Genomic DNA, 14,615 nt, shown 5'->3' with positions numbered 1-14,615 from the left:
GGGCTTTGACAAGTGCAGAAGGAGGGCGGGTCTAGGTCCGGGACCGTCCCAAGCGGGCCCTATTCCCTGGCAGATGTTGTGTTGCCTTCAGGTACTGCCTGAAATATAAAAATATCGAGCTCTCGTAAATGGCGACTGTTGAACCACAGCTGAACCCCACTAAGTGTTAGTCCCAGTCCGTAATTTTGAGAAATTGAGCCAACGGTTATTTGTTATTGTAATGTAACAATTCCGTATACATCACTGATGATTTTTGCCTGGTCGACCCTTATGTAAAATGTAAACCTACTGTGGTATCAGAAAATGTCCGTGTGTTGAAATATCATACCAATATACTATTTCTCTCTTTTGAGTTGTGGGTATACACCATAGTCTAAATTTAAATAAAATGAAATTACTTGTGCATTTTAGTAACGTAATTTGAATGCAAATACTATCACGTTATATTCCTTTCCTTTCCTTGTACGCACTGTACTTTTTGTTGTCGACCCAAACAAAACAAACATTACTGCTGATTTAGTCAACTTTGCTTAATTCTAACGCTTAAAATACGCTGCGCGACATTTTACTAAAAACAAAACAAATAGCAGAATTAGTACTGAAAGCTTTCGAGTGCGATTAACTGTTTGTAAATTGGAATAAAACAGAAGCACCTGAATGCAGCGTTTCCATTATTCAATATTTGCAAGAGAATCGCGTCCTCAAGTGGACAAAACGCAAACTGCAGGGCTAAAATAAGATCTGCCCTTTTCCCCACTGGTGCTGTGACGTGCTGGTCAGTGCATAAACAACTCTCTTCTCTCCTTTGCGACTGTTCCAATCATGGATGGAGGTGAAACAGTGGTCATTACAGGTAAAATGGACGGCGTTTGCCCACATTAGCACCATCGATTAACACTGACATTCATTTTAGAGTGATTGGATTCATTTTTCTAATCCAATTTTAAGGCTTTGGACCTTTCAGACAGTTCTTGGTGAACCCTAGCTGGAGAGCAGCCCAGGTAGCTTTTCCTGTAGTACCTGTATTCAGCTGTATTTTGAAGATGGCAGACATGCGTTTGTATATATTTTATCATTGTAAGGGCTTGAAGTTGGCTGGATTGGGAGAACGGTTCGGTGTTTACATCAAAGAGATACCAGTCACTTACGTTAAAGCCCAGCAGATCATTGAAGAACTCTGGCAAACTCTGAAGCCAAAGGTAGTACAGGTTGATACTGTTGTTCAATCCATTGTGATTGTGGTTTGTGAAACTTAATATCTTAATATGACCTTGTTTGTGTTCTAGTTTGCTGTTCATCTCGGCGTCTCCAGAGGCTCCAGTGTCATCATTTTGGAACAAAAAGGGAAGAACAATGGATACTCGGACAAAGACGTGCGTGGCTTCTGTCCCGAGAGCGGCTGCTGTATGGAAGGAGGGCCGGAGAAGCTGGACTCTGTCGTTAATATGAGGTCTGTCTCTAAACAGTTCACACAAGCAGGGACGGATGTTATTTATTCAAGGGATGCTGGCAGGTAAAGACATCTGCCACCATCAGTGAGGCTCTCAAACACACACACACACACATACACAGCAGAGCAATAACACTTATCCTTTCAGGTACCTGTGCGATTTTGCATATTACTCCTCTCTGTACCACGGTGGGGGTCGAGCCGCTCTGGTCCACGTGCCCTCGTGTGGCGGCCCGGCCTCAGCTGACAGCCTGGTGCCTCTGCTGCAGGCTCTCATCCGCGCCATGTTGGATCAGCTGGAGGACGGTTCACTGTAGGTGCCTCTATACGTCAGGACAGGGCAGCTGCTACATCACGATTTAATAAGGTAAAGGAGACAGTCACATTTGTCATTCACTTATTTATTGAAAACTTCTGGAAAAAAAAGAAAATACAAGAAATTCTCAGATATACATTTGGAGACGGCGCCTTGAAAATACGCCATCTCAGCTATAGTTGTGAAAAAACTTGAGGCCTCGGAGACAGGAACTTGAAAAATTAGCCTAGCGAAGGTTTGTTATTCTTTTAAAAACCCGCAATCACTCTATTAACGCACAGATTTAGGGAAAAGTTGAGAAAAAGGATAGTATATCATCAAGGTCCCCTCTGAAGTTTGAGGAATGCAAATCATAAAAGAGAAGCGTGATAATGAGAAACTTCAAACTTATTATTGCAGTTTGAATGTTTGCATGAGGGGACAATCTGAAGGATGAGGATGGAAGAAGATGAAATCAAAGACTTCAGTCCGTTTCTGGATATTTACATAGAAATCTGGTAACTAACTGCAAACAAAGCTTCTTTTTTTAAAGTCATGTTTTGTTTACCTTTTCGCCATGACTACCCGTATTCTACTATAACATCCCTGTCCTGTGTATGTCCGCCTGTTTCTATCTATACTGTAGCTTTGACAGGTTTAGGATCTAGCAGTACCAACAGGTCACTTTAATGTCCGTTCGCAGAGTTGAACGAGTTACAATATGTACGTGTGTGTGTGGGTGTTTTATTGTTACATATATTATTAAAGTAAGGATGTGTTTAAGAGAGACACATGCAGTTTGTGTGTTTGATTCTTATTCTCTAAAATGTTACCGTAGACACAATCGTGACATTTGAGCACCCAAATACTATCATGTATCACTTTTCTATTGCTTTGTAGTATTTACTTTACTTGAACCCAGATTTGTCCCATTATTTGCTCTTTTAATGCATCTAAGGGGAGTTTTTGTGAGAAGAAAACCGGGAGAGAGATGATCTAATGAAATGTCGATCCACTGAGGTGATGTGTACATGAGGCCTACAACAGTGCAGGAGAGGGTGTGTAGAGATCTCCAGATCATCAAAATTCCAGAAAAGGGTCTCATAACTGGACATAAACCATCTTTACAGCCAGACCATCAGAACTATCAGCAGGTGGATAAGGACGAGAAAAGTTCACATTGTTTACCATTTAGAATTCCACTCTGAGGGGAGAATCTGAGGTCAACACAGCGCCAACGCACAAGCTCAGTCAAAAGTGTGATTGGAGAGGCATTATAAAGTGAATCTGAAACTTGGGAGTAACTTTAATGGCGTTAGAATGTGGAGTTGGACTCTCGACAGTGTTATAAACTGCTTATTTTCTACGTTTAACTGCATTTTTAATAAGAAAGATTTGAGTCCTTTGAGGATCTGAGGTTGTGACGTCATGTGAGGATGTAATATTGTGTGTGAAATGTTTTATAGGATGTATTGCACTGACACCCCTCCCCCCTCCAAACCATTGTCGCTAAACTAAAACAGAGGTTGGACATAATCTCGCCAATCCCGTTTTCTCACGACGATACGCGATGATAGAGACTAAACTGGATTCTGCGGGAGAGCTAAAACCACTCTGAGCATCGACAGGGCTCCATTATGGCTCCTGTGCGTGCATTCTTTTCCTCTCTCTGAAGAATAAAGTTTGTTTTCAAAAAAAACATCTTATGGCGGGAAAAAGAGCATTTAAAAACCTCCACGCGCATATTCTCTCTGCTATATCCCGGTCTGCTCGCGATGAGGTTTGTGATCCAGACGATGAGGTTCGGACAGAAACATAAGAGGTTATTTCATACAAACGTGATGAGAAAGTGTGAGATGTACTTGTTTTCCATACGCGCACACACATACACACACACACACACACACAAACACACACACACACACACACACACACTCACAGACACATGCACACACACACACACACACACATACAAAGAGTGAGGTAGATAAAGTCGAAGGAAAAACAAACAAAACGTAAGTCCCCCATTCACGACAACAAAGAAAATACATACAAAAAAATCCAACTTTATACTGAATCATGGGGCATTTATACAGTGATTTAAACTGATATCACAAAAGAAAGGAAAATAAAAAAATTAATAAATAACACTCCTACAGAAAAAAAAAAAAAAAACTTCAAAAGAAATGGAAAAATAATAATAAAATAAAGATAAATCACCAAGCAACATTTTTCCAAAGAGAAAGATGAAGAGAAATCCTTCAATACACATTTTTACTATTCAGCCTCCATATTTTTTTTAAGACCTACTCCATTCACGACGCTGAACGTGTTCCCCTCTCTGGACTTTAACCCATCCCCTTATTTGGTTTTTCAGAAGCCGTGACAGCGAGGACATATTAGAGTAAGACCCGGTTCCGCTGCGACAAAGAAGAACAAGAAGAACAAGAAGAAGAAGATAGAAGGAGTAACCTGTCGTGTGAAGAAAGTGGGGGAAGCGTTTCAGGATTTTGAGTGTGTGTGTGTGTGTGTGTGTGCAAGAGAGGGGGGTTGGCGCAATTAAGGCAAAAAACGAGACAAAGCAATTAGCCCTGTTAATCAGAGAGAGGCAGAGAGGGGAATGGAAGGGTTAAAAACGCCAGATTTTGGAATAAAGTAAAATGTCTTGTTAGATACTGGGAACCAATCCTGACTACAACAAGAGGCACTGGGAGAGGAGAGAGAGAGAGAGAGAGAGAGAGAGAGAGAGAGAGAGGGACAGGTCAGTGAGGGGGGAGAGAGAGCGAGAGAGAGAGAGAGACAGGGGGCGCTATGGGACTCATGAGGTGGGTGGAGGTATGAGGCGTAGACGAGGTGGAGGGCGACGGTGAGAATGTGTGAGAAAGCAAAGCCTTTTTACTTTGACCTGAGATTGAGCGGCACCTAGAGGGCGCCGTGCTAGACAACAAGTACAAAACAGGGTGCAGAAAGTACACGCCCATACAGAGCTAAGGTGTCCATTCCAAATAATAATAATTAATAATAATAATAATAATAATAATAATAATATACACATCCACAAAACAAGTACAGAAGGAAACATTTCATTGAAAAAGAGAAAAGGCAATTAACAAAATGAAGTGTTACAGGAAACTTTTAGGGGGAAACAGAAACGGCTTTTATATCTAAATAATGTGATTTTTGTTTTTTGTTTTTTATGTTAGAGTTGGAGAGTTCAGAGTTTTGAAGATATAAGATATAAGAAATGTACTGTAGTGGAGAGCATAACATACCAAACCTGAATGATTTCTTTTATGTGTAACATCCAAAAAAAAAAGAAGGGAAAAAAAAAAGAATAAAATAGCAGCTTTTTGTTTCTGTACAGACACACAAAAGAGGCAAACATCTGAACCGTAGAAAGGTTTTTAAAAAAAGTGACGAAAAAACCCGATGATGTGTATAAAAAAACGCGGCGCCGTCTAAAACACGACCTCGCCGATGTGTTTGAGGTGTAGGGACGAGGGATTAACGCCGAGAGATCTGCGTCACGCCACACTTCTTTTTTTGCGATCCGATATTTTCTGGTTTTTGGTGACGTCACAGATTTTGGTTTCACGTGAGAGTGGCAGAGTCTCGGCTCGCACGATGAAATGCACGTCGGTTTGGATAAAAGAACGCGCAGTGGATATCCTGCTCCTCCGTTTAGTGATTATCAGTGTGTTGATTTGGGTGTCGTCAAGGAGAAGAATCGTGACTTTTGTTTATCAAAAAGGATGGAAAGACAAAAGAGGCCGATGCTGTGATTCAGAGTTGGGACATCTGGAACCTGGGGGGCCGGAACATCAGGAAAGAAGATTTGATAAGCCGCTCGCCAGAGACAATCCTGGCCGGTTCGTTCCAAACATTGTTATCTGTGAATAGTTTTGGGAGATTTAAGACAAAACCTGGCATCTTGTTGTTTTCTGTGGGTTCAAACCAAAAGTCAGAAAAAGAATCGGGTCACGCCGCAGATATGGATTTTGGCTCGTTACATTTTTGTGAGTAAAACTCACAAACATGTGACACGTTTAAATTACAGTACATCGCTGATCTGGTGGTGACTTAACCCAGGATGCTATGGTTTGTTTTATAGCAGGTGGCAGGGCGGAGCGGCTCCGGATCCTGATCCAGATCCAGATCCCGGATGGATCCAGGAATTGTAAAATCCTTTATTTTTTCTGTATTTTAGTCAATTTTGGAGCCAATTTCTTCAAAAGTGAAACACCGATCTCACTGAAAACCATCAGGCGTATTTATTTATAAGAACTGAAATTGAAGCGAACTTTGACTGGTTTGATTCCCCGTCTGCTTCTCCGACTCTGAATCGCAGCCTGAGGAAAGAAACCTGTGGGGAAATTTGAAGGAAAAGAAGCTGGATTTGGCAACAGTTTGGCAGATAGACACCAGGCCCTTCTTCTATGGTGACCAAAACGTTGGTGTTGGTTGGAAATAATGAAGCTTTCGTGAAGCTTGAGTGTGTGTGTGCTCGCCGAGAGAAAGTCTTGATGGGAAGTTGTTGTTTTTTTCGTTTTTAGAAATGGAGCTATACCGTTATTATAGAGAGAATCACGTGTTTGTATAAATACACACTCATATCCACAACATCCTCTCTGAAATAGTCCGAAAAAAGTGCTCTTCTGTTGGATTTGCTGGCAGATATGCTAAAAAACAAGTCCACGTCCTCCTAACACCTGTGTTGTCTTCCTCCTGAGAGGATTTACGTAACAAAGGGCGACGCGGGAAGGAGGCGGCACAGTTCCCCCACCACCGCCGCCTGGGCCGCTACACGCACACACACTCCCGATGCTCAGGCACGACACTGTGACACTGACTGCTTCTCAGTCCTCGCAGTTCATCTTTGTCCTTGATTACGCAACCTTTACAGGAGTGAGAGGGAGAGCCTGCCGCCGCCACCAACAGGAGGAAGTCACCGTATCCCGTCCGTCCCCTCGTTTTAAGAGACGGGGGAGAGGTTTGCATTACCCTGTGTAAAAGGAGGAGGAGGAGGAGGGGGAGGAGGAGGGGCTGGACTGATATCAGCAGGCCGACGACTGGGGCAGTGGTAGCGCCCGTTCGTTCTTTCTTCCCCCGTTCATGTGAGCGTAGGGCTGCAGCTCGTCAAACTTCGGCCGCAGCACCACCACAGGCCCGTTGGCCGAAACGTGTCCTGAGTGTTTGTCCAAGGGTTGTCCCGGAGACCCCAAGGCAGCGGCGGCAGCGGAGGACGAGGGGGAGGGGGAGGAGGGAGACACAGGTCCCAGTAGCGGCGTGCTTGGGCCTTGCATGGGGGATAACTGCTGGGTGGGGAGGGGCGGCGTGCCCCCCGTGCACCCGGACGAGGAGGCGGCAGCAGCGGCGGCGGCAGCAGCAGCAGCAGCAGCAGCAGCAGCAGCAGAAGAAGAAGACGAGGGCTGCCTGGTGGATGCAGCGTCCAGTGGAATGTTCTCCATGTTTTCGACCTCCATGTCCAGCTCCTCTGTGTCGGGCGGCTTGTTCTCCTCGCTGTAGAAGAAGCTCATTTCCCTGAAGGGCGGGTCCAGGTCGTCTTTGATGCTGTTGATGATCTCCAGGAAGGTGGGACGCATCTTGGGGTTGTACTGCCAGCACATCCTCATCAGCTCGAACCTGGAGGGGACAGAGAGAAGGTCAGCGAAAGGGCCAGGGTCTCTCTGGGTCTGTTTGGGTCTATTTGTGTCGTTCTGTAAAATGCACATCTATCTCTCGCCAGCAGGTGGCAGCACAAACTGAATTTTCCACAGTGACCCACAGTCAGACTTCTTTACTACTGTTGTGATTCATTTGTCTGCTGCCCTTTTGGAATTACATCCTGGACCTCTGACAATCACTTAACACACACATAACACACACGTTTACATTCATACAAACATATGATCACATCACTTCATCATCACATGTCCTCATCTGCTCAGCATGGCTTATTAGCATCACACTTCCTCTACGGTCAAGATGTCAACAAACTTGCAGACGCAGTGCCCGACCATCTTAACTGCTAATTTGATAATTGGAGATTGTCTTGGTACAAAAACCATCACCTCATATAAATCATACATGAGGTCAGCTGTGGCAGAACAATAAAAGAGAGAATCATTACAGTTTGCTGTGGCGCTGCGCCGCACGCCGCAGCTCCAATTATACGCAAACAAGCTAAGAATACACTGCTGACATAAACACCTCAGTCATCCCCGTCCACTCCTCCTGCTGCTTCCTTGCTCTTGTTCTCTCTCTCTCTCTCTCTCTCTCCCTCCCTCGCTCTCTTCTTACTCTCCCGCCGGGTGCCAGGTCCTCTCTGCGCACCAGAGGAATTATGGGTAAAGTGGGAAGTACTGACGGCTCCACAGTGACCCGTCTTGCTTCGCGCTGTCTTGTTACAAATTCTCACTCTACCGTCTGTTGCTGTAAATAATGCAAGAAAGGAACCCGGCCATAAGCCCCGCCCACTGTACCGCACAGGTGCACGTCGCTGCTGTTTGGTCTCCAAACACCATAATTCGTCGATGTTTACCAAACCTCTGTCTTGCACGCGCAGGGGGGAAACCTTGATGTGAGGTCTAACAGCGCTGTGAATCATCCCGCATGTCCTCAGCAACAGTTTTCCCGCCACCTGGCCACGGCGGAGACAGTAAGAGGAGGCGACTCAGCGTTTCCCCACTATGACTCGTGCCTCTCTCCGTTCTCCTCCTCTCCTCTCCGTGAATTCTTCCATTCTGCTCGGCCATTACAGGCACTTCAGGGTTCGCTACACTTCAGAGATCTTCTGGAAAATCTCCATTAAGTCCCTCCAGGCAGCAGGGAGGACCGGCAGCGGCAGCTCCACTCCCCTGTGTGTTTCGCCTCGGCCCCCACCTTTACGACCACCACCGCCATAACACAATCCACACACTCTCGTAATCAGGACAAAACAGTCAGGCTGCCATGGGAACCAAAGGTTTGTGTCTCCACAACACTAAGCCCTCTTTTGGTGCTCGCACTCCCTTTCAAAGGTGAGGTCAGCCGTGGAGAGAGGGAGGGGAGCGAGCGGGATGCCTTCTCATTGACGTCAGACGAGGAGATCCGGGTGCGAGACGAGCAGGTCACGCTACGATCTGCGCCGTTCATTAATGACATCTTCCTCACCTCGCCGATTGACAGGCGCTGCTCTCGCCCCCCCGGTGCCCCGGTCTGAGCGTCAAGAATGAGGGGCATCTTTCACACACACGCACAGGTCGTGGCATCCCTTCTATGGGCCTCGGCTAATGGGCCAGGAGGTTTTCTCGCATGCCAGCTGATCGGCGAGGTCATGTCGTCAGCAGACCACATTTAACCCGTGACGTTAATGTCACCAGTCTGGGCTTGGCTCTACCCTGGCATACATGTCATATGATATCTTACACACTGAGAGCCAGCGCTTAAAATAGACGCCGGGCAATACATTGATGGGACGGCCGGCCTGCGAGATGGTGGCGGTAGAGGATAAAACAATGCCATGAGAACCTGGAAGGCCTGAACGCGGGCAAAGGTAAACAGCTACGCGGCACATTAGACGGTGACAAACACACTCACAGCATGTCGGGGCAGTTGTCCGGCTTGTCCAGGAGTCCTCCCTCCATGACGAAGCGCAGCACTTGCTCGTTGGACATTCCCTGGTAGGGCTGCTCTGCTAACGTGGCGATCTCCCACAGCACCACGCCAAAGGACCTGCAGCAACACAGGAGACAACAAAATGATGTTTCATACATTTGGGTCAAGAGTCTGGTGGTGAGCAGATCAAGAAAGGAATCAGGTCATCGGCCAGTGTACAATGGAAGTAGCAGACAGGACTGTGCACCGCAAGCAAGATCTGATCTGACATTAATGAAGTGTGTGCCGTTTACCCACAGCAGAGGAAAGACACACACACACACAGAAACACACACACGCGCACACACACACACACACACACTAACACACACACCACTGCAAAAACCTGATGTCATTTCCTGGCTGTGGCACCTTTGGCTCAGTCAGGGAACACAGTCAACAACACAAGTAGCAAAATGTTAACGCGGCGGAGAGCCAGTGAGAGATGTCATCCTTGAGAGGCAGCACGAGCGACTCCAGCGAGGTTCATCTGGGCACCTGCAGGGGGGGTTGAAGGGGGAAGGGGGGATCTGGGCATAGTGTGTGTTAACACACTGCTGTTGAGGCTCACTGACAGGTGAAAAGAAGTGGCAGGAAACTCTGTGAGAATCGGAAGAGACATGTGGCAGCCTACACACACACACACACACACACACACACACACACACACACACACACACACACACACACACACACACACACACACAGACACAGTCTCTCTCTCTCTCTAAGCTACAGTAACACCTTCCTCTGCCTCCTCCTCCTCGTCCTCCTCCTAATCCTCCCTCAGGTCTGCAGTTCTAAGGGTTCCTCCCTTTGCAGTTATCCATGACATGTATGTTAGTAAGGTGTAACATATGCTACTAAGGTGGCAGAAAATAGGTTGAGGTGTGGGTGATTGGTTGTTTCCTGGCAGGTGCTTGGTTGAACACGCAAAAGCTTTCGTAGTATTTGTAACTAATCATTTATTTGAGACTTTTTCAGCATTAATGAATCCATTAATTACAAATGACAAACCCTTCAAAGTCTTATTTGGAAAGTAGAAGTAATGCACTCTGGTATGTCTTTTTAATTAAATTCTTGCCGAAGTAACGACGTTCTATCAATACTGCCTGTGTGTGAAGCAGATCGAGCCGCTTCCGTTGGCAGATGAAGGCTCGACGTCGTGTACGTTCAGTTTGTCTCACCTTATTTTGACCTCTAATGATTGATTGAGCTATTTCTCACTGACGGGGTGGTGGAACTATCTACCAGCGGCGTTGAGAAACGAAGACAAAACATTAGTTCCTTCTTCCCTCGTTGTGTTTTCTCCGCCTTCGGCATAAAAGGGATCTGAAGAAGAAACTGGTCCACAAACAGCCCGTTGTTAACAGACAAAGCCGCAGTTAGACAGTTTTCCTTAATCAACCACATGAAAGTTACCTACGCGCCGCTTCCTCACAGCACACAATCGCTTCCTCTTACACCAAACTCAATCTGCGAGACATCAAAGAGGGAGATGTCGTGCGTGCTTACGGAGGTGCGTTCGTCCCGGCACACCAACCCTTCATTTAGGAACATCTGGAGCGGTTTAGGCCTCGCTCGTAGCGACTTGACCCGTGAAATGATTTCAGCTGGGAAACTTAAAAAAACTCAGCAGGAGGAAGGAAGCGAGTAAACAGTTCTGTTCCTTTGCACGCTGGCAGTCCCTTGTGTTAAAAAGAGACCGAATGTCTTCTTTTGCTGCTTTGACGTGCAGAGGAAGAAGATCCAGAGAGCAGACAGGAAAGAAAGATGTTAAAAGTTTCGAGCTGTCGTCGTTTGCGTCGACGCAAAGGACGGAAGGTCGGAAAAATGCAGGAATGTGGGCGGCTAACACATCTGCACATCCTCACACTGGCAACTCTCTGGTAACGGCATTATTTCAGTGTATCCTCTCTCTCTCACACACACACACACACACACACACACACACACACACACACACACACACACACACACAGACGTACCCACACTATATGCTGACATTTCTGAAATACTCTGTAAGCCCTATGGATTAGAGCACGTTTATTCATGTAGAACGTAGAATCTCTCACTCTCTCACTCTCTTTCTGTGTGTGTGTGTGTGTCAGTGTAAAAAGAGAGTGTTGTGTTCTCATACCAGACGTCCGACATCGTAGTGAACACTCCGTCTTTCAGCGACTCCGGGGACATCCAGCGGACAGGCAACAGGCCTTTCCCTCCTTTTCGATAGTAATCCGTCTCGTAAATATCCCGCGTCATGCCGAAATCTGAGGGAGAGAGAGAGCGTGACAGCGTTTCTGGAGAAAGAAGCCTTCAGTGTGTGTGAGAGGAAGCTCCTGACAGCTGATCCATTCTCTCGCCTCCTCCCCGGCCTCCTGTCCAGCTACATTAAGCCCCAGGCATTTTCACCCCCGCGGGTCCAAATAGTTATTTTAGAGGCCGGCAAACCCTCGAGCAAGGCTACGGAGTAAATTGATTTACCTCCGATCTTGACGGTGAAGTCCTCGGCAACCATGCAGTTCCTGGCAGCCAGGTCTCTGTGGACGAACTTGTTGGCGTTCAGGTACGACATGCCGTCCGCTATCTCTCCCGCCATCTGGATCATCTTCTTCAGCGGGGGTAGAACCTGTGTGGTGGAGTTCTGCGGGCGGTGGAGAGAAGGTCAGGAGGTTTGAGGGCGCAAACGGAGACGATTGTTCAGTGTGTGGATGAGGGTTTGCTGTCTGCGGGTTTTGATCTCTTAAACAAACAATTTACACCAACACTGATTTCTTTTGAAAGGTTGCTTACTTCTTTACGGAGGGAACGCAGGTGGCTCTTGAGGTCTCCACGCGTCATCAACTCCATGATCACCAAGGTCGGCTGCCCCTGGGAGACCACACCCAGGAGACGCACCTACACCCAATCACAACACAGAGCAGGTCAGCAGGTGAGCAGGTGAGCAGGTGAGCTGGTGACGGATTGTCGAGCACAGCTGTTCATCCTAGTTTCTGAAGATCTTTCTTAAGAGTTCAAACGACCGACGTGGAAACATCTTATCTCTGTAACTTCTTCTTTCATGTGATTAATGAGGCTGCGAGTGTCGTGATAAGAGCACTGATACAATCTCCAGGAGGCGTCACAAAGCCTGAGGCGGGCGGCCACGGGGACACTGGTGACCTGCTGACCCCTCTCTCCTCCCTCTCTCTCTCTCTCTCTCTCTGTGTCTCTCTCCCGCTCTTCTCTGTACATGCACACGGATCAATAATTAACTGAAATTACTGCAGCTGGGCTCTGCGTGACCTTCTGCTGATTGGTTTACAGCCATAATAATTCATCCGCTTGACGTAAAGTCTACATATTAAGGCGAGATAAATCCGTCTTTAAGCTGCGACCATTATCGATTTTGCTCGTTAGCTAATTTAATTGTCTTTTCAAAGGTAAGTAGTTTCGATGAAAAGCAAGAGAAGATATGAAAAGACTGATTCTAAACGTTCAAATAAGTGTGAAATGAAAATGTGCGTCTTTCTTACCACGTGGTGACAGTTGAACTCCTTCATGACCGAGGCCTCGTTCAGAAACTCGATGCGCTCCCTCATGCTGGCCGACTCGTTGACCGTCTTGATGGCCACTCGCGTATCGGGCTCGTCTTTGACCACGCCCTTGGCGATGCCCTCGTACACCATGCCGAAGGAGCCCTGGCCCAGCTCCTTGTGCATGTTGATCTTCTCCCTGGCCACCTCCCACTCGTCCGGGACGTACACTAGCACAACAGACGGCGGGGGGTCAGCACAGAACGGCCTCGCAATGCGACACTATGCGACAACCTTATTTGAATCATTTGGCATTGTGATGCGTCTTACTGTCGGCAGCGCTGAAGTACTCCGGGTTGACTGAAGCGTAAAGGACGCCGTTCCCCAGTCTGTCGCTGTTCCTATGGACACAACGCGGCTCAGTTAGACAGCGCTGACTGCAGATCGGTTATGTAACTCTACAGCAAAGTCTCGGCTTCACCACAGGGGAATGTTAATGAAAACAACACCTATTAACTCTAATTAACATTACACTGATCATTAAGTTTCACGAGCATAATAACTTCCACGAGATAATCAAGGAATGCGGTTCGCAATGTGGAAACCATGTTCATAAAAAAATACTTGCCTCTTTTTGTTAACGAAGAAGAGGATCATTACAAGGGTGGCGATGATGAGGATCACGATGATGGGGATGATGACGGCTAAGTACAACGTCACCTCGTTTTCTCCTGTCAGATGGGACAGAAAAGCAAATGTTGGAATATTAAAATCTGGGGGGAAACGAGGAGCACACAGCTGTAGATTTAGTGTAAGGAAGAAAGTGTGGCGTTACGTTTAGGAGGAGGCACGTAGAAGGACACGGTGTCCGTCCAGGAGCCGTTCCCCGCCAGAGAGGTGGCGCGCACGCGGGCCGAGTAGTTCCCCGAGCCCAGGTTGGTCAGCCGGGCTCCTTTATGCTCGTGGTAGTGCTGACGTGACACACACTCGCGCTTCTCGGGCTAAAAGGGAAACGAGCACGCTGTGGTTAAATAACGGTAAAGGTCATGTGTGTAAAGTGTCAGTCACTATTGATGGCCGTACTCGCCTCAGTGCCCAGACGGAACTTGATTTCATACATGAGGGTGAGGCCGTTAGGCGTGAGGGGCTCGGGCCAGTGCAGCACCACACAACCCTCCACCTTGTCATCCCGCTCATAAATCACCTTCCCAGGGATGTCGTCAGCTTTATCTAGGACACACAGACACACACACAAACACAAATAATTATGAGAGTCTAAAATATCAGAGAAGACATTGCGACACACACACGGTGACAAACACGCCGTAACACACACCGTAACACACACCGTAACACACGGCGTAACATCTCTGTCAGACTGCATCCATGTTCTCACCTGCAGGTTTGGTCCTAGAGTAGACGAAGGCCGCGGCGCTGCAACGCCTCACTTCCTGGTTGCAGGCGTGGATGTCGATGCGGTAGACGGTGAAGGGCTGCAGGTTGGACACCTCTAGGTAGTCCCCCGTGCTCCTGTCCTCCGAGAAGGCGTACTCGATGATGGGGGGCAGCCCGTCTGTGCCGTTCATCCCCAGGCCTGGCGCGGTGACGTTCACCCTGCCAGCGGCGTCAAGCCACAGGCTGGTGTTTGCCACACCAAACACATCTCTACGCCGACGGTCCGGAGGTCTGCAATACAGAGAGAGAAATAAATCAGCAGCTG

The 14,615-nt window shown here is 47.3% G+C and overlaps 2 protein-coding genes across 2 annotated transcripts in view; one reads left to right on the top strand and one right to left on the bottom strand.

Annotated features, from left to right (window-relative positions):
• The first annotated feature begins 822 nt into the window (after positions 1–822).
• On the top strand, positions 823–1,767 carry pgpep1l (pyroglutamyl-peptidase I like). Its single transcript, XM_076142020.1, has 5 exons — positions 823–853; positions 949–1,001; positions 1,083–1,199; positions 1,287–1,513; positions 1,599–1,767. Exons 1-5 carry the CDS (start codon positions 823–825, stop codon positions 1,765–1,767), a joined length of 597 nt encoding a protein of 198 aa, XP_075998135.1.
• Positions 1,768–3,989: 2,222 nt separating this feature from the next.
• igf1ra (insulin-like growth factor 1a receptor) overlaps positions 3,990–14,615 on the bottom strand; it is a 65,393-nt gene continuing 54,767 nt past the window's right edge. Inside the window, exons 11-21 of the mRNA XM_076142122.1 lie at positions 14,292–14,581; positions 13,983–14,125; positions 13,731–13,896; positions 13,524–13,626; positions 13,226–13,296; positions 12,896–13,125; positions 12,174–12,278; positions 11,865–12,024; positions 11,521–11,650; positions 9,324–9,458; positions 3,990–7,388 (exon numbers count right to left, since the gene is read on the bottom strand). Of these exons, the coding sequence (XP_075998237.1) occupies positions 6,800–7,388; positions 9,324–9,458; positions 11,521–11,650; positions 11,865–12,024; positions 12,174–12,278; positions 12,896–13,125; positions 13,226–13,296; positions 13,524–13,626; positions 13,731–13,896; positions 13,983–14,125; positions 14,292–14,581 (2,122 nt within the window). The 3' untranslated portion in view covers positions 3,990–6,799. The remainder of the gene's footprint in view (positions 7,389–9,323; positions 9,459–11,520; positions 11,651–11,864; positions 12,025–12,173; positions 12,279–12,895; positions 13,126–13,225; positions 13,297–13,523; positions 13,627–13,730; positions 13,897–13,982; positions 14,126–14,291; positions 14,582–14,615) is intronic.

The sequence above is a fragment of the Genypterus blacodes genome, unplaced genomic scaffold, assembly GCF_046128005.1.
Source record: "Genypterus blacodes isolate CSIRO-AG114 ecotype Tasmania unplaced genomic scaffold, CSIRO-AGI_Gbla_v1 ptg000021l_1, whole genome shotgun sequence".
NCBI classification, from domain to species: Eukaryota; Metazoa; Chordata; class Actinopteri; order Ophidiiformes; family Ophidiidae; genus Genypterus; species Genypterus blacodes.
The sequence above is the reverse complement of the archived record's forward strand: the minus strand, read 5'-3'. Positions and strand labels throughout refer to the sequence as shown.

Coding starts and splice junctions, on each gene's coding strand:
- pgpep1l (XM_076142020.1), top strand. CDS start 823: ATGGATGGAGGTGAAACAGTGGTCATTACAG. Junction 854..948: donor TGAAACAGTGGTCATTACAG/GTAAAATGGACG, acceptor TCCAATTTTAAG/GCTTTGGACCTTTCAGACAG. Junction 1,514..1,598: donor TATTCAAGGGATGCTGGCAG/GTAAAGACATCT, acceptor TTATCCTTTCAG/GTACCTGTGCGATTTTGCAT.